Source organism: Carica papaya, chromosome 1 (assembly GCF_054855325.1).
Source record: "Carica papaya isolate Zhongbai chromosome 1, ASM5485532v1, whole genome shotgun sequence".
Lineage (NCBI taxonomy): Eukaryota > Viridiplantae > Streptophyta > Magnoliopsida > Brassicales > Caricaceae > Carica > Carica papaya.
Genome location: NC_142309.1, coordinates 6,000,380 through 6,026,804, shown reverse-complemented (window position 1 = coordinate 6,026,804; position 26,425 = coordinate 6,000,380). Strand labels below are relative to the sequence as shown.

Below are 26,425 nucleotides of genomic sequence, written 5' to 3'. Positions count from 1 at the left end.
TAATCTTGAATATTTATTTGTTGTTAATTAAATTGTATTAAAAGCTTTCATAACTAAAGACCAACTGCAAATGGTAAAAAAAACATGAAATTCCTCACTCATAACTAGACTCCATACTCAAGGTTTTTAACTTGTATGTAATTTGGAGATTCTTTTATGAGTAGTTAATAGATGAACTAAAAAATGGGAGTTGTGTAAGGTTCGCTTGGATTTTTCAAGTTGAGGATGACATTTAATGTTGCAAAATGAATGTAGGTAGGAAGATTTTTGGTAGCAGTAGAATTAGAGAAAGAGAAAAGATTTGGATAAGAGGTCAAGAGAGAGTTGTAAAGTAGATAAGGGTGAGAGACTTAAGGTAGGAAAAAATGAAAGATTTTGTAAGATGGTGGTGGGTCTGGGAATTTTGGGTGAAGAGGATTTTAATAAGGAGATGATAGAACTATAACAAGAATCGATTAATGGAGAAGAGATGTTTGGTGAAGTAACTTTTAAATTAATGAAAGAATGGGAATTATGGAGTGGTTTAAAAGGAGGAGAATTTATACTTGAATTTTGAATTCTAAAATTAAAAAAAAATGGGGAAATTCGGCAATGACACTTAAAATAACTAATAAACTTATGAAAGAATTGACGAGATAAAATGCAAAAAAATGTATATTATATAGAAAATTAAAAGGGAAGTTGAATTCATAGGCAATAAAGCAATTTCCTCAACAGCTTGAACTGTCACGAAAAGAAGATTTTACATAATGTAGGGGTGTGATGCATGCATAAAATTTTTACAAATGTTGAGCATTGGGAAAGACTCGAGTATCTTGACCCATGACCATTTAGGAATAGATATCTGCTCATAAGTTTCTTTAATTGACTCATAAATTAGACTATGACTATTATTGGGGTTTTTGTTTATGGTGTTGCAATGAAAGTGTTCTATGTTTTACTATGTGGTGTTATGAGGAACATAACTTATAACTAAAAAAGCAAACATTGGGCAATGGCAAAAGCTGGAGTGCAGAAGAAAACTTCTCTAACATATTATGTCTTTTGAGTTGGTTTATGTAAATGCTACGTGTTGATAACATGATATTTATATGATATCCACTTACATATATTAATTTAAAGATATAATCATTATCGATAGATATTAACAGATAATAACAATTAAAAATGTAATTTAATTATTTTTAAAAATTAAAAGTTGATATAAATAAATAAAAATAGGGTGCAATTTTAATACTTTTTAAAAAATTAAAAGTAAAATGACCAACATAAATTTATAAATAAATTAAAAATAATATTTCTTTAAAAGAATTTATTGGGGGAGATATTTATAAGGTTGAATTTGAGTTTTTTAAAACAAAATGTAAAGAAAGGGAAACTAAAGAGAGAAAGTCATGGATCGAAGAAACAAGGAAATCTCGGTCCCCCCCCAGTGACAAAAACATGTACGGACTGCTCCCTCCTAAAAACCTGTGGCTTAAAACGCGACACTAACGACAATGCAACCCAACATCCAATTGCATCTCGACAGCACATGCCCCAGTTTAAACTCTAGTTTTCCTCTATCAACCCATTTATTAAACATTCCAAATAAACAAAAATATATATATTTATATCTCTCATATATATATATATGCATATCAGGATCATGAATAGGAAGAGTATGTAATGCTGAATATTAAGAATATTTTCTCATTTTCTATTCTCGTTTACTTTCTTTTTTCTCCCCCTCATATATTCTTTCCCTGAAGCTTGCTTTTGCTTCTCAAACAGCAAAAACCAGTACGAAAGTAGAAACCTTTCTATATTTGCCATATCCATCACTATATTCCCCACTCTTTCATCAATTCTTCTTTCTTCCTCTCCTGGGTCTTGTTCCTTTATGCCAAAAAAGATGGCGAAACTTTAGGGTTCCTTCAATCCTTGTTTGCCTGGTGAGAAAATTAGAAGGAAACTAAGAGAGGGGAAGGAGAGAGAGAGAGAGGTGGGTAAATGGGGAGAGGAAGGGTTCAGTTAAAACGGATCGAGAACAAGATCAGCAGACAAGTAACTTTTTCCAAGAGGAGAACCAGTTTACTCAAGAAGGCTCATGAGATCTCCGTGCTGTGCGAAGCTGATGTTGCTCTGATTGTCTTCTCCACCAAAGGAAAGCTCTATGAGTACTCTACTGATTCAAGGTTTGTTCTTTTTTTCTTCTCCTTTCATACATAAATTCTTTACCTTTACCTGGTATCTGCTTATTCTTTAACTGTTTTTAACTTATTTGCTGCTTTTCTACCTCTGGGTTTTTGTTATAATTATGTTTTTTTCGTGGGTCTTCAAACTATACTTGGTTCTTTTTTCTTTTTCCGTACAATGTCATGGAAAAACACGATGTACAAATATCCAGCAAATCTCTGTACTGTTCATGTCATTAAAGAAATGTCCTTTTTTGTTCATCATACGGGATTATAACTCCTATATCCATCTTTTCTGCAGCTGACCGAAAAGCATTTCTTTTTCCTCTTTATAAGCTCTTTTCTAGTTCTACTCTTTTTCTTTCCGTTTGCCAAAACTTCTCTTTGAGTAAATCACTAGCTAGTACAGTAGGTATTGATGAGAAAAGACATGATACATCAATTGAAAGTTCGGATCACAATTTATGGAGATTCAATGTATGGTTTCAAAACGTGTCTATAAAACGCATGCAGCACGACTAATTACGGGTGTTTTACTATTTTGGATTTGGTATACTCCTCTGCAAATTCTAAGGTGATTAAGTTTAAATTATGTAGTTAGTGTAATTAACATAGGTTTTAATTTTGATATTAGATTTTTGTTTGACAACACTAACTGACCTTGTTTGATTCAGTCCCATTTCAACTTTAACCTAAAGCTTTAGTTTTCTTAGAAGAACCATCCCAGGTAGCTTGTGTCATAGGGCTTCTTTTTTAATCCCCCCCTATTTCTTTTCGTTTTTGGTTCATTAATGATTTTCTTGAAAATCTTGCGTATAACCTAGGATACTTAGTACTCATTGTTGTTGGTGCACCTATATAATATATATGTATAGGAGATTGCCTCCCTAATGATATATTAATTTGTTGAACAAACTTCAAGGGGGGTTGCACAGGAAAAGTGAAGAAAATATTGACTTTATTAATTACTTAATTATTCAAGATTTCTATAATGATCCTCCACTAAGACGTTTTAGTGCCCATATTATCGGCAACAAGCCTATTATCTCGAAGCGGTATTGGAACCAATTATGCTGTGATATTATTAGGGAGCAGTGATTAGATATCACTGCATAAAATTATCTCTAGGACTCAATATTTAAATGTCCACTCCTCTCCAAAAAAAATTATTAAATGTCTACATTTTTTGGGGTTTGCCTTGATTATATATAATTAAATAATTAATTAACGTCTAACTGAAAATAGAAAGGCTTCATTTGCAAATAGAAAACCTACTATCTCTAATATTAGACTAAGTTTATATAAACTTATGTAGAGATATCAGACAATATAAACATAAACAAGAGTTGAAATCAAACAAATAAGGTCAAGTATTGTTTTACTTATAAGTAGTATAGTTTGATAGGTGTGGTATAAGACAAAGCTTTTCTTCTCCTTTTATATTATTACTAGTTTTCAAGCAAAGAAGAACATGAAATATGCATGATAGCAGTGCATGGTAGAGCTACGAATGTTGATGAATACATTATAGCAAAGATTTTCATCAAGTGGGTCTGCTATACATGCATGATTCATTATACTGTTCTACACATAATGTTTCTTGTTTTAATCTAGGTCTTGTTAGATTGTACACCTTGCTATAGAATATACTATAATTACTTCAGTATTTTTCTTTTTCCAAATGAGAGAAAGAGCCCAACGTAGACCATGTCTAGAGTATACAACTATAATGTGTCTTTTTATCTTCATTTTTCTTTAGAATTTACAGTCTTAAACTTTTGTTCTACATGCAAGTCAATGCTTCAAAACAAAATATTTTGTATAACATAATTTTGTTATGCATATATTAAACTCACTGTATGTTCCATACACTTCTAATTGAATTACTAATTCTCATATGGGCCATAGATGATATGTGTTATGCTTCATAATATTGTTCATTTAAAGAAACTGAATTTACACTTTATTATGATCCCTAATACGTTTATAAAGGCTACTGTTAGGTTTGTTTAATAGGGAAAGGTTTTCTAGTACTATGAGATAGAGCCTTTATTTTGCTTCCACCATTACTTCCATGTAGAAATTTTTTTTATATGAAATATTTCAAATTTCTTTTCATGATCTGAAAACTTTTGTATGAAATGCTGTAATAACAACCAGTTTTGGTTTCTTGATTTCCTACTTTAATGGATTGTTTTGGAGTTTCTTTTTTTTCTCCTTGATCTTTTTGGGAAGAGAGTGTTGGGGTTTTAAATGGATAAAAGAAACAGAAAATTTATATAACTCTAATACTTCTGAATCAAAGTAAAATTAGGTGAAATAGAGATATAATGTACCACTTTTAGCCCTCTAAATTTTCAATATTCAATCCTTCAAATTCGAAAACTAGAAGAGGTTCATAATTTATCCTATACTCTTTTAGGTCAACTTTTCCTATTTAATTCTTTGGTTGATAATTTGAAACATTTATTTTTTTAATAGTAAGGATATTTTATTTACTAGTAAGCTCCTACTTTACTTTAAACCAGAGAATAATGGGGATTGGCAACGTCCTCGTTTCAATCTTTATTATAATTAAACGTCTAAATAAGATAGGATTAACAACAACTATTGAGTCAATTTTTTCTATTAAATTACTTTAAAAACTAATATGTTACTTCACAATTAAATTCACAGGTTTAGATTAAATGTTATTTTTCAACATATTCTATAAGAGACATAGTAAAATGCATAGACAAAACAGTTAGGACATAATACTGCTGAAATTCCAAATGAATTATCCATGGAAGGTTAGTCTATAAAAGTTATGAACTTAAATTTATTCCTTAAGTGGAGTTCAGTTTTGAATACCTTAAACTTTTTGATAATTTATACAAATTCCTTTGGCATTGACTATATAGTCTATGAAGATTAATCCACTAGTCAATAGATTAGTTTATTCGTATCTAATTTATAGAATAATCATTAAGTTGCACGACTCTCAAAACTTCATGTAGATGTTGCACATGCTCTTTGTTAAAACGATTATAAATGAAAATATTGTTAACTAAACTATAAAAAGTTTTTACCAATAAAATGTAAGAGAACCCAGTTCATTAGTTTCATAGAAGTGCTTGAGGTATTGTGCGAGTTGAATAACATAACCAACTATTTTAAAAAATTTTTACAAACAAAAGGGGAAAAATATATAATAAAGTACTTATGCCACGTAAGTATAGAAGCTTTATATTAATGAGGTTTCCAAAGTGAAAGAAAGAGGATGACTTGTTTAAGTAAAAAGAAAGAGTAAGTCTTCAAGAGCCATTATGTTTTTTTTTAAAAGAATCCATAGCTAACAATTATTTCATCATATGGAAAGAGCCATTATATTTTTTTCCTTATATATGATCTGTTTAATTTTTTAAAAAAAATAAGAAATATACAAAATTATATTGTTATGAGCAACAAGGGATGCAAACCCATTTATAAAAATATTTACAATATGTCAACTTATCAAAAAGGTTCCTAAAATCTTCCATGCCCACGACTCTTCTCTCACCAAACCTACCATCACCCAACTGATCCCTAACAACCAATAATTCATGGTCCAAAGCTTATACATTATAGGACAGTACACAACTAACACATGTTCACTAGGACCTTACCCCTCATCCTCAGCTTATCTATAGTTAAAATGTACTCTCTACTAGCCTCTTAAATAATGAAAGGTACCCGCAAGGGTACTTCAACTTCTAAATTTGTCTGTGCGGGATTTTAATAGTATTGTCATCATATTGGAACAACCACTACTACAAGGACTTTATTGCAAAAGATTCATTCTTAGTAAGGCTCCATTGAGGACTATCGTTATTACCATCTAGGAACAAAAGCTAAAGGAAACTTAACAACTTCTCATATTCTCCTATTTTTCAATCATTTAGATTCCTTGAAACCAAGACTTGCGATTTCCTCTCCCCACCAACTAGCCCATATAACATTCATATATCTTTGCTCTTTTTTTGTTGAATAATAGTAAATTTCTGGAGAAATAAATCTATGAAAGTACCACCTTCACTGATTTTCCCAACATCTTACTCTATCCCCCCCCCCCCCCCCAATTTTCCAACTGATGCATTAGAAATATTTGGTGAAATCCCTCCTTTCAGACCTTTATATTTTTCTATAAAGTCTTGGCCTTATTGATTAAACATCTGTTCTCTTCCATCTCGAACTTCGCTACAATAATCCTTCTCCACAAAACTCCCTCCTCTTTCATGAACCTCCGAAGCCATTTACCTTGTAGTGTCATGTTCATTTCAATCAAAGAATGAAGATTCAAACCACTGAAAGAAAGTGGTTTCTTAACCTCATTCTGTACAATCAAGTGGTATTTTATTCTATCTTCTATATCACCCAAAGGAACCTGCATTAGATCGCTTTCAGTTTCTTTGTAATACTAATTGAAATGGTTGAAAAAGACATAATAAATAGGTAAATTATTCAAGATACTTTTAATGAGAGTGAGTCTTCTTCTTTTTTAGAGTACAACATTTTTCCATTTTGCAACTCTCTGTTTGAACCTATTCACCACTAGTTTCCAAGTCTTCATATCGTTATAGTTTGGCCCTAGAGGCATACCTAGGTATCTAATAGGTAACTTGGCCATTTTGAGCCTAGAACACTAGCCAATCTCTCATGATTCTCCTCTCTTCCAACCTAACCAACTTAAACTTAGTCATGTTAATGTAGAGCTTTGACACCACCTTGAAACCCAACATAACACATCTCAAATTAAGCAAAGCTTCCTTATTTGGTTCACAGAAAAGCATAGCATCATCAGCAAAAAATAAATGTGTCATCTACTCTTTCCTGTCACCAACACTTACACTCAATCCTTTGAATAAATAATGTTCTCTAGCTCTTATCAATATTTTATTCAGAGCTTCTATGACCACGATGAAGAGTAGCGGAGAAAGTGTGTCCCCTTGCCTTAAGTCTTTCAAAACTCGGAAGAACGAAGATGAACTTCTATTAATTGACACAGCAAAAAAGCTTTGGTATGCACCATCTAACCCACATCCTCCATTTCACACCAAAACCCAATCTCATGAGAATATAGTCCCAAAACTCCGGTTTATATTATCATATGTCTTCCCCATATCTAACTTGCATAAAACTCATTTCATTTTCTTGCCCACTAAATTATCTACCACTTCATTGACAATCAAGATCGTATTTAGTATTTGTCTACCTCCCATAAAAGTATGTTGACACTCACCAATAACCTTTTCCAAAATTTTAGTCATTCTCCTCACAAGGATTTTGCAATCAGTTTATAGATGCCCCCAATAAGACTAATGCGTGAAATCTTTAATGTTGGTAGCACCACCAACCTTAGCAGTACGAACTATAAAGGAAGAATTCATGGACTTAACAAAGGATTCAACTTAATAAAGCTCATTGAATAACTCAATGATATCACTCTTCATCGCATGCATAAACTCCTGCAAGAACCTCATATTAAAGTTACTCAGACCTAGAGTCTTGTCTTTCTTGCATGCCCTTAATCCTTGTAGAATCTCATCTTCATAAAACCTTCTTTCTATATCAAGTCTGCTAGCCTCATCCAAAACACTAAAGGTGATGTGATCCAATGTGGGTCTCCAATCAAACTCTTCCTTGTAAAGCATGGAAAAATATCTCTAGTCTCCCTCCTCAACTGCTTATTGTCTTACACCACCTTATTCTCAAACACTAAGAACTCACATAATTATTTCTCCTGTGATGATTGGCCAAACAATGAAGAAATCTAGTGTTACGATCCTCTTCCTCAACCTTCCTAGTCCTAAAATTCTATGTTCAACTAATCTCCTCCATCTGAATACTAGTGGCAACATCAGCTTTTAAAGATTCTTTGTGTACTATATCTCCGTAGCAAAGCTCATTCTCTTCTCTTCTATTAATTCCCTCTAATTCATCGAGCAATGCCTTTATCTTTAAATCATATTTGATCTCCTTCTCCTTGCACCATTTCTTAATTTTTGATTTAAGGAACTTCAACCTTTAGGCTATCCTGTAAATGGCCTTCCCAACTGGATAAGTTGTCTCCCACCAAACCTTAACCTTCATTCTGAATTCCTTTACCATCAATTGTTTATCATCGAATTTGAAATGACAAGGACCCACTTAATACCATCAGCTTCCAAACATATGGGGTAATGGTTGGAAGTGATTCTATATATGCGCTTATAACACAGATTCTCAACTGTAGTTTGATAATTCACCGACACCAAGAACTTGTCAATTCTGGAGCATGTTTAGCTAGTCCTTTGATTAGATTAAGTCCATCAACCACCCACCAAATGAAGATCTATGAGACTAAGTCTTTCATAGAACCCTAGAATTCCTGAGCATATCTGCTAGAAAAGTATTCCTTCAATCTCTCACTTTTATGTAATACCATTTTTGAAATCTCTTCCCACCATCCATGGCCACTCCTATTTACCCTTACAAGCCTCCAGATCCTTTCATAACATCTTATGTTCTCCCCCTTCACTCTTGCTGTATACATATGTAAAGATCCATCTAAATCCATTTCTAAGATCTTTGAACGGATAGGAAATAATGCATTTTCCAATCAAGGTGTCTTCATAAGTCATCGGCTCTTCCCTCTACATATCAATAAGCCCCCCTGAAGCACCACTAGTTCGGAACTCTCTCCAACCTACCTCTCTGTACATACTTGTAATAATCTCATGTTTTATTTTTTCTATTTTTTTGTTCTTGTAAGCAAATTACCTCTTACTTTTATCTACTCATGCAACCCTTGATGATCGGTCTCTTTTTATAGTCATTAATACCTCTCACATTCTAAGACATGATCATTTTTACCACTGGACATAGGTACTCATCTCCCCCTTCCTCATTCTACTATAGTTGATAGTAGATACCAATCTCCTCAACTCCTTAGACCTCTCATTTCCCACTCTTCCCTTTCTTTTTTCTTCAATCTCTCCTTCATCTCTTTCGTCTATCTCCTCTCAATCTCACAGAACAACTCCTTAGTTCTATCCTCCAATCCCTCAATTGACACTTCTATTATCCTATTGAGCCTCTGCATGTTCTTAGTCACCCATCTAGAGTTTTCTTCCTCCAATAAGTCCCCATTTACTTCACCCCCTACATCTATTGGTTCCTCCTTAATCTGTAACACCAATTGTAAATTTTAAAATCTTCATTCACTGTCTCCTCTGCTGGCCCCTCTAGCACATGGATCACTTCTAACCTCGTTCCCGTTCCTTTTCAAAAAATTCTCACTACTTCCCTCCCATATGTCACCTTCATAATTAGAGAAATCCTCCACCTCTCTCACTGATTATCATCCTCCCCATTATTTCCACCTCCTAGATCGACAAGAAAATAGTCAACAATTCTATTTTACCATTCGTCAACTTTTGATAGCCCCAAAAAATCTTTAAGTAACTCGTCTTCTCCTTGTCTGTCAACAAAAGACTTCATGCCCCTAAAAATTAGTACCACTCTCCCGTTACCAGCTCTTCCTTCTTTATATTTCCGTCGAAGGTTAGGGTTTAACTTGGGGTTAGGTCGTCGAGTTAGCCCAAACCTCTTTTAAAACCTAACCCCCTCTTTAAGTTCCTAGATTAGCTCAAACATAACTCATCTTCTTTTCCCAACTCGAGCATTAATAGTACCTTCTCTCTTGTGCCTTTAGTATGGCCTAGCCTACCCATCTCCCACTATCCATTTACCTTTCTTAACCTGAGTATATCGGCAGCCCACTCCAATCCCACCAAGCAGCCCATCTTTAAACCATGTCCACAATAATTGGGCCCACTCCCTGACTTTTCTCTGCCAAAATGGCCAGTTGTGTTGTTGTTTTATCTGGCCTCAAAACATCTTCTTCTCACCCATTTTGGACATCTCAATTTTGAGTTTCAAAATTTTCAGATCCAAAATTGGATTGGAATCTCATCTTCTTGACCCTGACTTCTAAAAACATCGGCTGTGTCAAGACCTTAATGAAAGAACCATTGATTTTCTACTCCAGCCGCAACCCCGACTCCATTATGAGTTTCTCCACCTCTGCCACCACCTTCTTCTTTGCCCAGACTAGTAGTTCCAACTTCACTCTAGAAATCTCGTGTAATGCCCCATCATCTGCCACCACATATCTGCCTCCTCACTCTCTAGTAAGAATATCCAGTTAACTCTTCCACCCTTTCCTCCATTGTCCTCCAAAAATATTAGAAACCACCAGCACCCATTTTCACACAACACCGTCCATAACATATGTCAACTACTTCGTTAACTCTTCTCCCATATTCTTCCACCTTTCTTTAAAAAAACTCTCTAAAATTAGTAAGTAGCCATTCCATCTCCTCCTTTTGGTAGTAGATCAACTTCTGAAACCTATTACCATTCTCGTAGATTTGCATCCCTTTGCCTTCCCCAATGATATCGAAGGTCTTCTGCTCCACCACTAAGAATCTCCTCACCTCCCACCTTTATATCCACTCTCTTCTAGGCATTGTCGCTTGATGAATCGCTGGCACCTAGACTCTCACCTCCTCTCATAGCTTCTCCCTCTCACCAAGTATACATTGCACTCCCTTGCTCTCTATAGGTTCCTTCACTCTCCCTTAATTTCGCCGCCGAGTTCCTCAAATTCTACCACCAAGTTCCCTCATTTTCTGTGGAATACTTCATTAACAAGATGTTCATCATAGCTTTTTGCCAAAGCCTATCTCCTAACAACACTCCTAAAGCATTTCACACCCTTGGTATGACCTACATGATAACTAGGGAGGTTAGTGAGATGAGTATTTTTTCTGTGTTTATCGCCCTTAGATGTTATGCCAAGCATGGATCTTTTAACTAAAGTCTGTCACCAACTTAATCCAAGGAACTAAATGGGAGTACACTAGAGCCAAAAGGAGAAAGGACCCCATAAATTACCTTTATTGCGCACTTGTACAAGAAACATTCATTGATGAAAATTCTCCTTTAAGAAAAAGTTGAGAGAAAGACAATTCTAGAAACTGTTTTAAGCTTTTAAATATATTTCTAGAGAAAACCATAAAGTGACAAGCTAAATTGAGTAAGGTGAAAATAAGAAGATTTCCCTGGGAATGACTATGACTAGCCAACTCTAAATATTAAAGATTTGCATTGAGACAAGAATTTTGCTGACCGAAACTAGCCTACTCATTATTTGTTTTAATTTATAACTCCTTTTTTTTCCTCTTAACTATAAATTTTTGTTCATCCTCTCATCTTTTAGCTTAATTCAAGTTGGTAGTAACTAACTACTCTCTAGGTAAATATTTAAGAAAAAAAATTATCTTTAATGGGTTGATTCATCCAATCATGAAATTGAGGCAAAAAATACTTAAACGAGATATTCTTAGATATCAACATAAAAAATCTTAAATATCACACCTAAAAGTTTGGTTGCATTGGAAAAAAAAAAATCTTAAAATATTTTATTAAATAAATAAATGTCCTCTCAATAGGTTACAACTATATTTATATAGTGCTAAGTTGGTTTTTTCTAACTAAATTAGAAAATGTCAAGACTAGTTTAGAAATATTTCTTCTTTCAAAATAGGAATAACAATACCAAAAAGATTAGAAATAATCCTAACTCAAATATAAAATACTAAAATTAATTAGAAAATTAAATATTAAAAAGATAAAATCCTAAAGTTCTCAAAACTATAATAACAAACTCCTAGATAAATAGAGTAGTAGTTTTACATAAAAAAAATTATAATTTCAATATATTTAAGCATAACCTATTCTACATCAGTATTAAGGAATATATATATATATATATATATAAAAGCAATGTAGCTCAACTTTTAACACATCTTCCATAAAAGCTATAATGGGGTGATTAGGTCAAGCATGTTTGAATAAATAATGAAGTTTTATCTTATTAGTTTGACCTTTTAGTATGATTTGTCACTTGACATATATAAGGCATGTCATATTGTTGAGATAGCTCAAGTGAAATACTGTTTCATTAAATTTTATCTTTTAAAGGAAATCTTACTTAATAGAGAGAAAGCCTATGTTCATAAGTAAGAAACTTCCGTAAAATCTATAAATGTGAGATTGATAATTTTTATACACCAAGATAACCTCTATTTGTGAGAATTGATGTGGCCAATTAATCTTCTAGATTATGATTCTATGGGCAAGTTATTGATTGTCAAGTCCTAAATATGGTGTTAACAATGCGTTTAAAGTTTAGACTCGGTCAAAATGAGATATTGTATTATCAGGATTTTATCATTTAAAACACATCTAAGAAAACGTAGCATTTTCTTATAAGTAAAAATTGTTTTATAACTGATCGTAAATAGAGAATTTAGATCAAATATAAACTTTAATATAAAAAAATATATGTGATTTATTCAATAATTAATTGTAATTAATCCTAAAAGTTTAAACTAATAAAAAATTCTTCAACTATTATTTCTACATTAAAGTGTTACCTCATGCATAAGCGCATTGTACTAAAAGCTTAAATCAAGCATGGGCCTCTATACCTTGCTCTAAGATTTAATTAACAGAATCTATTTTTAAAAATGATTGTTTAAACTCTTGAATCACAACTCTAATATCATATCAAGTAATACAGCTGAACTAATTTTTTAAGAACTTAAGTTAATACAAAAGAATCTAATGTATTATTTATTTTCTAAGATGTTTCTTCATGCAAAAGTCTAATAATGTGTGCAAAATTAAATTTTAACATAAATTAACCAGTCAAGATTTAAATGCCATTATGATTATGCTTCATTACCGTGATGGCTTGTGGCTAGCTTGTGTATTGGACTTGAGTTCTTATATTCTAACTTCTCTTATTTTCAAGAATAGACTGTATCTTGTGTTTAATATCATTGATAGGTGGTAAATAGTTAGGTTCACCAATTAGTTCTCCAAACATGTCTTGCAAAGATTGTACTTGTTAAGAATTCATGTTTAGATTAACCGTCTATTTGTCTTTTTTTTTTTCTTTTTTTTTTGAAAAAGATAATTAGATAAGTTTTATTAATTGATCCAAAAATAACAACAAAATAAGCCAACTACAATAATATCCTTATGACCCTAAAACTAAAGGGATCTAGCACACAATCATAATGATGACCTCTAACAACCCAGATAAACCACCCATAAGCTCCAAAATTAAGGCAAAGCATATGCTCTATAAGCAGAAGATGGGAAGAGCATAACAGAACTGGCATATTCATGTCCTCGAAAAACCAGCCACCACCAGAAATAGTTCCAAATGTAACTAAGCTTAGGATAGCTGAAAGGGTTAAAGCAGAATAGGATATTAGCATCCATAGCTTACGAAACAACAGAGAATTCCTCATCAGACCACAAAGCCAATGGGAACATAATCTAAGTTAAAAAAAGAGAACCAAAAAAAAATGAAGAAATAAGAAACACACAAAATTAATATCCTTATAATTTAGTAAACTAACAAGAAACACACATATATACAACATAGAATCTCATAAGATAATATGTAGGGTTTCTAAGTTAGTGTTTAAAATGCGAATGATAAAGGACAAAACAATATTAAACATTATTACTTAGAACTGAATAAAAAGTCTAAGACGTTTGGAGTGTATGATATTGGATGTAATAAATATATTATGTTATGATAAATATCAAATATAATTAATTGCCTAGATACCCTTTCACCATTTTTCAGGAACAAAGTTATTCCTTGAATCACACTATCATGTTTTGTTGCTTCCTTTTTTTTTCTCAAACCTGGGAATTACATTGCTCTATAAAGTATGGAATTGCACTACTTTTTTTAAAAAAAATTTCAACTAAAAGAAATCAAATACTACGAGTATAGAAATAGACTCTCTAATAAGCAGCTCATATACAGAATAAGCCATTTTGGGAATGAAACTTATCTCCCAAAAAGGAATCCTCAACAGAAATCACACATAAACTGATATATTTAACCTCTCACAGAGATCAAAACAACAGCATGGAGGTCCTGGAGGTCTACATTAAGCAAAGTGCAAGTACAAGAAAACAAGAAATGGAAAAAAAACATAAATACAACATTGTAGTAATCTTTTATAACATAATAGAAATAAAGATCCTTGGTGGATGGAAGTGTACCTTCCGATCAAGTACCTTGGTGTGCCACTGAGAGCTAAATGTAAAAATGCTAGAACATGGGAACCTGTAATAGAGTTATTTGAGAGAAGATTATTTGGATGGAAGAAGACCTTTCTATTTAAGGGATGTAGGTTAACATTAATAAAAAGCACGTTAACCCATCTCCCCATTTGTTTTTGGTCTTCATTAATGATACCAGTGAAAACTAGAAGATGATTGGAAGCTATTCAATGTCATTTCTTTGGGTTGACAATGAAGGGAGAAGAAGATACCATCAAGTTAATTGAGAGGATGTAAAACTTCATATTAAACAAGGGAGTCTGGGCCCGAGGTCTCTAATTGAGATGAATGTGGCACTGCAAGGTAAATGGATATTAAGGTTTATGAAGCAAGATGATAGATTGTAGAAGAGTGTGATTGAGGGCCCGGTGGGGAAGTTCTTTTGATGAGGGGGAGAGAAAAAGCATGATGAAACTGCATGATATGAGACTCTGGAGGAGAATACAGATAGATCAATAGAAAATTCAAGATTGTATTAGCTGAAGGGTAAGAAGGGATAACAGAATTAGGTTTTGTTTGGATGAATGGGTGACTGGTGGTAGCCTCAAGAGATGATTTATGAGGATATTTGCAATAGCACAATTGAAGAATATGCTTATTGAGGATGCATACAGAGAAAACAACAGCTACAGAGTAAGGATTGTGAATGTGAACAAGAACTTGAATAATTGAGAAGTTGAAAAATATGAAGCATTGGTACAATTTCTTGCCACAATGCACATTAAAAATGATAAGGACTAGATTGTGTGGAAAATGAATTAAAATAGGAACTTCACTGTTAAGTCTTACTACAACTATTTGCTGGGGATAGAATAGGAAGGGACATCCAGTTTCCCAGCTAACCAGATTTGGAGTAAAGGCACCTCCTAGGGCTGGTTTTTTGCCTGGGAGGCATGTTGTGAATGTATTCTAATAATTGACAAACTAATGAGAAGATGCAAAATAATGGTCAATAGATGCTATTTGTGTTAGAAAGTAACTAAATCATGTAATCATATTCTTCTCTGGTGTCCAATGGCAAGGTATTCGTACAATTTATGAAGATTATGTCCTTATAGAACTTGCTAGAAAAATTAAAAAACTATTAGAACCCAAATAAATTTCAATTATTCAAGTTAATTATCACGCCTTAGAAGCTGTTTTATTGTTGTACATTTGTACAATTTGTGCACCTTAGTATGTTTTTTCTCTTAAAATTGAGTTATAACCAACTTGTGGACTATTGGTGGATACAGGCTAGATGCCAGCTATAGTCATTTATTGTATTGTACATACTTGTCGGGCTTGGAGCATTACAACAGCAGCATAAACTCCTAAAAAATTAGCTTATGAAAATGTTCTCTTGCAATTATTCGTTTCCTTGGTCCCCACCAAGCTTTCTAATTTATTCAAGCATGGAAGAAAGTCTTGACCCTAGCAACTTTGCATTCTTTTGACCCGGCCAACCTTTAAACCCAAAACCTTGACCACCTTGGTACTTGGCCTGTTTTCCTATAAAATTGGAGCCCGCCCACCAACAAGATCCACCAGTTCCTCTTCCAAACACTTAGGGACCACCACACTATTGTTGTAGTCCATCTTCTAAACTTCCTTAGGCTTCTCACCATTTGCATGGATATCCTCATGATTCTTTACTTCTCCACATTCTAAAAAAACCTTTTGGCTCCTTAAAAATGATGTATTCCAATGAGGCTCTTTGTCTTCCATGTATTTCTTAGAATTTCCTCATTACTACTTCTCAAATTTGCGTTAGCCAGAAGGGTGGTCATTTCTCATAGCCCCTCATCTACCTCCAACACAATCCTTACTTATTGTTGATGAGGATGTACATATTGCTTATGAGCTTTCTCCAGTATAGGATTTTAACTTAGATCCTCGTTATTCTCTCTTGAGCCTATCACTCTCTAGATCACCAAAAATTGAGAAACTATCCCAAAAAACTACCTACCTAGTGCATAAATTTTTCTTGACTGGGCCTTCAACGGGATGCCTTCCACTTAAATCCATAATGTTCTCCAAACTGTTCTGTAATTTTATTGAATCCATAATATCATCAAAATAAATTACAAAATGCAAATACTGAAGTACTACTTTAATTTTATGAGCAAAAATTTTTCTTGAAATAAAAATGAATAGTAATATAAACAAGCGTCAATGGAATATAACTCATGTACAAAAAAAAAGGATTTACAGATCTGTAAATATATTTGCAATAGAACCTAAATCATCAAAAGAATCAAGATTGTGACCAAGAAAAATGGAGCCAAAAAAATAAAAGAAGTCACCTATCCTTGATAATAGCAAAATTAATTTTTTTGCTTTCAAAAAATCCTACAATTCCTTTCTTTCTAAACAATCTGAAGAATTGTTAGGGGTATAACTCTATGCCACCTATTGCTCATTTTAATGCCTTCTCAAGCAAGCAACTCGCCTTTAACAGACTTAGAAATGACCCAGGAAATACTAAACTACTTGCAAATCATTTTCCAAAATTCATAGGAGATTGGGCACCAAATGAGAAGATGGTTACACGACTCGATATTCTATTTGCACATAGTACACCAGTTAGCCAAAACAATTCCTCTCAAGCGTAAGAATAGAACCCATAGCAGCTTCCCAAGCAAAGACAAAAATCCTAGGTGGAACAAGAGGGTTCCAGATAATTCTATAGGGGAAGTCAGATATAGAGTCATTGCTGTCGGTCAATTTCCTGTATAAAGACTTAACAGAAAAGGAGTTGTTCTTGCATAAATTCCAACTTAATTGATCAATCTTAGTGCCAATTTTGACAGTAGACAGTAGACGAAGCAGGTTTTCATATTCCATCACTTCTCAATCTTTCCAATTTCTAGTAACAGTCACATCCCAAAATTGAAAGGAATTAATCCCATAAGCATTTTCAATAGGCCATAGCTTTGTCTCTAGCAATAGCATCAATATGATGAAATTGGTTTTGAAAACTCATTTGACCACACCAAACATCGTGCCAGAAACAGATCTTATCACCTTTCCCCATCACCCCTTTGGAGTTGTTAAAGACAAGCTTACTAGAATTCCAAATGCTTTTCTAAAGACTGGGGCCGAACGGACTCTTGTCCACAGTAGCAAGATTATACACATCGCTGTCAAACTATTTACTTACAATAACTTTCTTCCAAAGACTGTTGTTGTCGTTCCACAACCTCCAAATTCACTTACCATGGAAAGCTTTGTTGAGGCCAGTAATGAATTTAAGCTCGAAACCACCAGCTTTTAACGGTATTTTCAATTGTTCCCAGTTTACCAAGTGAAACTTTCTATTCGAATCATCATCCCTCCAAAAGAAGCGATATGGATGGATTCAAGTTGTTTGGCAACTTTCCTAGATATAGTGAGCACCGAAAAATAATAGATAAAAAGATTAAACAAGGTGCTTTTGATTAGAGTCAGTCTTCCATCTTTTGATAAGTATTTACTTTTCCAGCAAGCCAATCTACTTTGAAACCTGTCAATAACTAGCTCCTAACTAATGCTGTCTTCATGTTTGGCACCAAGAGGAACACCCAAATATTTTAAGAAAAGTTGGGCAGATTTGCAGCCAAGCACATTAGCAAGAAATCCATCAGAATTTTCCCCAAGCATAATTAATTCAGATTTTTCCATGGTGATTTTGAGACCGGATACCGCCTGAAAACATAATAAGATGCAGAATATTTCTGACATTAGCTTGACAAAATAAGAGAGTGTCATCTGCGAAAAATGAATGAGAAAATTCTATTTGATGACTATTTTTGCCAACAAGAATACCCCTCAACATTCCTAAGGATCGAACTTGCAATATAAGTTCGTTTAGTGCTTCTATGACAATGATAAATAATAAAAGGGAGAGGAAGTCACCTTGCCTTAAGCCCCTAGAATCCTTAACAAATTTTGACAGGCCTCCATTGATCATCACAGCAAAACAAGTTGTTTTAATACATTCCCTGATCCAGCATCTCTATTTGATTCCAAACCCAAAATTATCAAGCATATGGCTGATAAAATCTCATGAGACGTGGTCAAAAGCTTTCTCTATGTCTAACATACATAAAACGTCTCTTTTTTTATTTCTTATAATATCAGCAACCACTTCGTTGGCCATAAGAATAGCATCTATAATTTGTCACCCATAGACAAAAGTTTGTTGGTTTTCCCCACTGATCAAACCAATGACTTTACACAATCTGTTCGTCAACACTTTTGAGAGAAGCTTATAAATACAACCAAACAAATTGATTGTGCAAAAATCCTTAATGTTAGAAGCATTTTTCTTTTTTGAAATCAAAACCATAAATATGAAATTAATTGATTTGACAAACGAGGAATTCTTACAAAAATATGTGAAGAATTCCAAAATATCATCCTTGACAACACCCCAAAACACTTGGAGAAATATCCAATTAAAATTGTCTGGATTCGGAGCTTTGTCACCCTCACAACTTTTGAGGCAATCATATATTTCAGATTCGGTAAATTTAATCTCCAATTGAGAGATGGCCAAATTATCTAATGTATTAAAATGGAGGTTATTCAGTTTCGGTCTTCAGGAACACTTTTCGATGAACGCATTTTGGAAATATTGACATGCATTGTCTCTCATTTCAGTATTACCCTCAATTCTGGAATTTTCATTAAAGAGTTCTTCCACATAATTAATACTTCTGTGGTAGTTTGCAACAGTGGAAATACTTTGTATATTTGTCCCTTTCTTTAAGTCACTTCTCCCTAACTTTTTATTTCCAAGAAATATCTTCAAATTTGAGTTTGGTGGCTGACTCCTTTTTAGGTTGTTTTTTCTTCCTCTATTGGTAAGGGATAAACCCAAGTCACACTCGACCTTTTTCCAAAATATCCATCTCCTCTATGAGCCCACTGATATGATTCTCTTCTTCCTTTTCCACATCTTTAGCCTATATTTTTATTTTTTCTTTTAAAGTTTTGAGTTTGTTGGCAAGACAGTAGCTGAGAGTCCCTCTACAGAACGTATTTTTCCACTCAGATTCAACCATGGACTTGAAGCTTTCAGATTTAAACCGTTTATTCTCAATTCTAAATGGTATAGGACCCCATTTAATACCCTCAAGATCAAGACAAATATAAAAATGATCAGAGAGAGATCTAGTGAGTTACTTTTGTGTGAGACCCGGCGAATTTAGGAGAAGATCTTAACTGACAAGAAATCTGTTAATCTTTGAGTAGGAGGGAGTTTCTCTGTCATTACACCAAGTCCAGTTCCCACATTTCAGAGGAAGATTAATCAAACTATAGTTATCAATAAAGGATTGAAAGTCTTGAGCTTCAGAAATAGAGAATTAGTTACTGCTTCTCTACCATCTTTTGAGAATCATGTTGAAGTCTCCTCCAATCACCCCCTTCTTACCCCATTTATGCATGCAAGCAGAAATTTCTTCTATAGCATTGCCCGTGCAGCATTATTATCTCTACACTACACACCAGTAAAGAACCATTCAGCACCATTAATAGAACTATTGAAAAAACAAGAGACTGATGTTTCTCCCAAGAGTCAATCTTTGTATTCCACAATGTCTTTATTCAACATAACCACAATGCCTCCAGCATTGCCCCTGGCTGGACTAGAGAACCACCCAATTGATTCACCTTCCACAAACTTTTTATGATGCTCTCATTGATCTCTTGAATTTTGGTTTCTTGGAAACATATGATAGTTGGTTTCCATCTAGTCAAACAGCCCCTTATAATGTTTCTTTTACTCGGATTATTGATGCCCCTTATGTTCCAAGAGAGTTTTTTCAATCATTTAGACACTGATGAATCCACTGATGTGCCCCCTTCCACATTTTTTTCCTTCCTGTCATAATTTCTTGAGCATTGAAGAGGCTTCAATTCCCTTGACCCCACTTCTTGTTTTTTTTTTGTCTTTTACTCGACTGTGGACTGACAGCAACCTTCTTTCCGTTTCTTTCTTTCAACTTAGCAAACATAGCTAAAGCCCTATCCTAAAAACCATCATAAGTGACGCCAAGCATTTGACTAATGCCTTCGATATTCTGAATTACCTTAGAGAAATAAATCTGAGCATCATTCCACTTGGCAGGCACCTGAGAGACCGGATCAACCATTACCAGAGGCCAACAAGGGGGAAGCAACAGATTCCTCATAGGGAGCCACCCCTTTTGTGCTTATAGTTAATGGTTATATTTTTTTATTTAAAAAAAAGTAATCCTTCTAGATACATACAAAATCATCAAATACATTTGAAGTCTCATATTTAAGATATAATTTATCTGATTGCAAGACCTAAAAGTCTAAAAAAGGAAAACACTTATCTAGAAAAAGATCACAATCTCTAACATCTCCTGTAAGCAAACAGAAGAATTAAAAGTTAGTAGAAACATAATTAAAAAATTGTCTTGAAGACCAATTGAGTATCACTTTAAACAATTACGTTATGAACTCATAATTAAGCCATTTCCAAACCATACAGTGGAGCTAAGATTTTTTCCATTTGCACCAATGTTGTGTTTGGGATTCTATGCATACCCATAAGCTACTCTTCCTAACCAATAGTTTTAAATCATTTGTACTGATCTTTTGTAGAAACCTTGAAGCAAACATTGTCACACAAAAAACTGTTGTCAACCATACAACTAGGTTGAAGACAACATTTTCAAATTCTGAGTGCATAAGAACATTTTCAAAAGTGAACTATCAGTAGATTCTTCAACATCACCACATAGAAAAAATAGATTTCAATTGATATCTTTCTGTAGTAGTCTTGTTTTAACAGGGAAAACATCCATACGCAACATCCAACAGAAGTGTTTAATCTTTGGCAGAATTTCCTAGGCCCACAAGATCTTCCCATGCAATACAGAAGAACCTGATGGTGAGGCTTAATCAAGCATGCACCTATTCTTCCAGGAGCACATATAACCCAATCTAACTGAGTATTCCTCATCCTTAATAAAGTTTCAAATAAGGTTATTATGAATGGCATTATGCTAATTGGAATTTCGCAAAATCTACTTTGCCTTGAATAGTAGAAAAAAATTCCTAAAAGATTAGCATTCCATATAAGTGAAAAAAATCTGCGAAAAGCCATGTACTAGGCTGAGAGGGTATCTCGCTATATGATTATACTATCCATTTTTCAATTCACTAATGAGCTATGAGTGTGAATAATCACAAAAAGATAAATAATAGAGGTCGATGAAGCCAATAACGGTTGAACATAGAGCCAAGCTGTAATACCAAAACAGATGAACACAGTTGAGCCACCGGACCCTTAAAAAAACTCAAATTGATAGAAAGTAACCAATTTTATTATTTATATTACATCCAATATTCTTTTAGGTAAAGGAACCCAAACTGCCAAAATAACAAGGCCAAAAGGAATATGAAATATAGAATTGCTAGTACTAAAAATTGAAGCCTTAGAAAAAGAAAAAATAAATAAAGTGTTTGACAATTTTTAAAAAATTTTCCATTAGGAAAGAAGAAAATAAACCAAAAATAAGGAAAGAAGAACAAGGGTAAAAAGCTTATATGAGAAAGGAGTAAGATAAACAACAGCAGGAAGCTTCATGGAGAACATAGTGCAAAGAAATGACAGCAATCTCATCAATTTGGATTAAGAGAAGATTTGAAGCTTGGTTGATTCTTCATTTTGCTAATTGGTCTGCCTAAGAGTTTTGATCCTTGAAATTTTTTGGAAAATAATGTTTCTTGAGCTGTTAACCAATATTCTTATTAAAATAAAAATCTAGTTATATCTCTATGGAACCTAAGATGAACCACAAAGCCAGGAATTCATAGTTGAATCACTCTCTAAAGTGACTTCATCATATGCATGGCTTAAATAATAAGGCTAGTTTTTTAACAAAACTGTTAATGATTAAGATACTAAAAAATGAACTAATTTACTAAAAAAATTATAAATAAAGAAAACTCAATTAAATGAGAAAAAAAAAATCAAAAATAAGGAAAGAAGAACAATGGTAAAAAGCTTATCTCAGAAAGAGGATAAACAAAAAAAAGGAAGCACCATGGAAAACATGGTCTAAAGAAATGACAGAAATCTCATCCATTAGTGTTAAGAGAAAAAATCTGAAGCTTGGTTGACTCCTAACTTTGCTTGTTGGTCCGCTTGCGAGTTTTGGTCACTTGAAATTTTTAGGAGATGACATTTGTTGAACTGTTAACCCAGATTCTTATTAAAGCGAAAATCTAATTGTATTTTTATGGAAAATTAGATGAATCACAAATCCAGAAGAGTCACAACTGAATCACTCTCTACGATGACTCCATTCACATGCATGACCTAAATAACAAGGCTAATTATTTAACAAGTTTACCATTAATAATTAAGATACTCAAAATTTTGTAGGTCCTGACATCCAAGAATATCCAATGGATGAAGTTTACTAGCTAAAACATGAGCTGATCTAAGTGGTATTAGTATAAAGAATTGAGAGTTGTAATAGCAGTAGAGACATAGGGTATTAAGATATAAATTAGATAATTTTCTATTAAATTAAATTTTTAGAAAAACTAGTTACAATTATCAGAGCTTGAGATCCTAGTTTCAAAACTTCACTCTTGCTATTTCTCCTATTTATTTCTCTATTCCAATTATTGGGTTCTATTATTCAATTCTGATTGCATTCCATTTGGTCCACGTGCAAGTTGCACATGAAGACTCTAGTTTGAGTGCACCTCAGCTTATACATGACAGTATGTTAAAATATAGTGTAAGTAATAAATTAGATTTTTTTTCTACTTGTTTAAACTTTTGAAAAAATCAGTTATGACATGAATTTGTAATTATGTTGCAAGAAACTAGAAGTGATTCCCCTATTTGTAATAGAAAGAGTAAATTAATGCTTATCATCACTCATGATTTCACAAGAGATGAGGTAAACTAAGACCGCAACTGCAGATTGAGGATTCTTTTGACTATTGTAAATTGAAAGGAGTTTGGATGTAATAGAATATACATAAAAATTATAGATTTAAAGCAAAATACACCAAGAATATTTATTAAGAAGGCTGAAATCCAAGATTGCAAATGAAATATTCTTGAATGGGATCATAGAAAGCTCGTGAACATGAAGAATCATGGATTACTGCAGAATGCTTGTTTTATGATATGTCTTTTTCTATTCATAATAGGTAATTGGTCTCTGAGAGATCTGAATGAATTGGGCTTAAGAGTTTTGAGTATGAAAAGAAACATGTATTTTTTACCCAAATATTATCTCTTCCATGGAGTAACTCATACAATTACCAAACTGCATAAATTTCTTGTCCTGTTTATTTTTGGCATGGTTTGCCTGCATAGTTTTCTCACTGAACAAAAGTTTGCAAGAAAAATTTCCATTCGTTTACTAAAATTGGGGATTAACATCATGTGTTCTAAGTTGTATGATCAAGAAGTTATTCGTTGTCACCAATGATGTAAAATAAGCTTAGCTCTTTTATTTTTTCTTTAAGTTTTTTCCCTTCACCTGGTATGTGGTTGCCTTGAGGTCTTAGTCTTGTCTTTTCTTCAATTAAGTGATATTATTAGTTACCTTGTGTTTTTCTCATATGACAGAATGGAGAACATCCTAGAGCAATATGAGAGATCCTCACAAATTGAACCTCAGCTACTTGCTCCGGCAAATGCAGGATTGCACCAGGTACTCGATTTTCACCAATATAAACATGACTTGTACTTGGTTAAGTTGTGTAATCAATTCAGCTAAATGCTTTGCTCTAGCAAAACTGGGGTATGGAATTGCCCAAGCTCACGAATCGGTTTGAAGTCCTGCAAAAGAACCTGAGGTACTAATAATCTAACTTAATTAATGGAGTATAGATGTTGAATTATTTATGCATATAGCTGGTCTGGTCTTAGACACTACACCACGCATGGCATTAAGGAATAATCTTTCACATGCTGTTACACAATTGATTGTGTAGGCAATATGCTGGAGAAGAGCTGAACCCTCTAAGTCTCAGGGAGCTTCATCATTTGGAGCAACAAATTGATAGTGCTCTTAAGCGTATACGATCTAGAAAGGTTTCAAATTAGAGCTTACCTTCTTCTTAGGGTTTACTTGTAATTACATTTGATATATAATAAAATCAAAATTAAAAATCATCTCATTTATGGAGCAATTTCTTCTATTTAAATGCAGAACCACCTCATGCACGAGTCCATTATAGAGCTGCACAAGCAGGTAACATATAGATGCCCATCACAATATACATTTTTTTTTCTTCTGATTTGACAACTTCATTCTTTAAGCAGTGAAATGTTTGACTTTTGCTCCTTCTCATTCTAGATCATATATGTGTGTGTGTGCGCAACGGATAAGTAGAGTTTGATTCTGATTCTTAAGACTCATGTGATTAACAATGAGGCTTTGTAACAGGAAAAGGCACTGAAGCAACAAAATAACATGCTAGCCAAAAGGGTAAGTAACGACGTAAAACACCAGTAGATAATCTAGTCCTTCAAATTTACTAAAACATATAGTATACTATTGTTAAAAGCTATATATGACATAAGAACAGATTAAGGAAAATGACAAGGGGATGGAGGAAGGTACACAGAGGGAGCAGCGAACCAATAATAATTGCCAAATCTCCACCCCGTCTCGCATTCTATTGCCGCCACCATCACCATCACCATCACCATCATCAATTTTTCTTCCTCCTCCTTCCACTAGGTACTCTTCCTTTCTTTTCTTGCTTTCTTTCTTGAATAAACACTTTCATGGAAAACGCATCATGCTTATTGAGTTAATAGAAACCAACAGCCTCATACATAATTTTAGTGCTTTTAAATCATAAAAGACTGCGTTGAACACATTCTTCATTTTAGAGAAATGATTTTTCTTTTTGAAAGACAAAAGGGCAGTACATATACAAGCACCAGTTTGTTTTGATCATTAAAAGTTAAAACAAATTGTGGATTGAGAGATACACATAATTTTGCGGATGCTGCAGTGACCCTTTCCAAAAGGAAGTGGCAGTAAATGAAAAAGCCGAAGGTCAAACTCAACACAGCACCATGCCTCCTTGGATGCTTCACCATGTGAACCAATAGAAATTCTGAAACCAAGTTGTTTGCTGTTATATACAATTAATGAAGTAAATTGTATCTAAGATTAAAACTTTTCCCTCGTCATAAGGTTGTATTAAAATACTACTGAGCATTTGCTGAATCGATAAAATTAATCTTGTTGTGGCACATTAACTGCTTACTTGATATGCAACCATGGATTTCAAAATGTAGCTGAAACTAGCCATAGCTAATGTATATAACCTGATTTTGACAATCCCTTTTGAGAGAATATATAACAATGAGATGTAGTTTGGTTATGGTGCAGGATATATAGTGGGACAATACTGTGAAATTTATGAAAAAATTCTCTTGATTGTAAAATTGGTTTTTACACACAGCGCTAAGATGAGATGATAACACTGTACAAGTTATACCTAGTATTTTATCTCTTAAGCCCCCTTCCCCCTTCCCAAGTAAGTTGGGGATTGGATCTCAAATGGTTGAATTGATTTTAAATCAGTCCTTTGATAAAGATTGTTGGTGGTAACCATTTATAAGCTACTAAAATGCTTAAGAGTGTCCTCTTAGCAATTCCACTGTAATGCTTTGTAGTGCTCTTCACAAAGCTTGAAAGTAGACCAACAGAGAATGAATCATCTGGCTGAATATTAGATAAATAAATCTGACCTCTAGATTTCTGAAATTTCTTGCATCAACTTTTTCAGTACCATCTATAACTAAGGATTTTTCATTCATATTCTTGGCCAACAATTTCGCATTTAGGTATGTTAAATTTTTTTAGAAGTTCAATTACATATTTCTTTTGTGAAATACACACTCTATTGGCTCCTTTCTTCATGTCCATCCGAAAAGAATAATGCAAGAAATCTTAATTAGACCTTTCAAATTTTTTCATCATATTATATTTAAATTTAACACAGAAGAATGAGATGAGTTCATATAAAATTATATCATTAAC

General features: G+C 33.4%; 1 protein-coding gene across 1 annotated transcript; it reads left to right on the top strand.

Moving 5' to 3' along the window:
• Window positions 1-1,653: 1,653 nt before the first annotated feature.
• On the top strand, window positions 1,654-25,632 carry LOC110820133 (agamous-like MADS-box protein FUL-L). Its single transcript, XM_022049542.2, has 8 exons — window positions 1,654-2,177; window positions 23,989-24,073; window positions 24,154-24,218; window positions 24,357-24,456; window positions 24,575-24,616; window positions 24,812-24,853; window positions 24,954-25,108; window positions 25,389-25,632. Exons 1-8 carry the CDS (start codon window positions 1,993-1,995, stop codon window positions 25,486-25,488), a joined length of 774 nt encoding a protein of 257 aa, XP_021905234.1. The 5' UTR covers window positions 1,654-1,992; the 3' UTR covers window positions 25,489-25,632.
• Window positions 25,633-26,425: the final 793 nt, after the last annotated feature.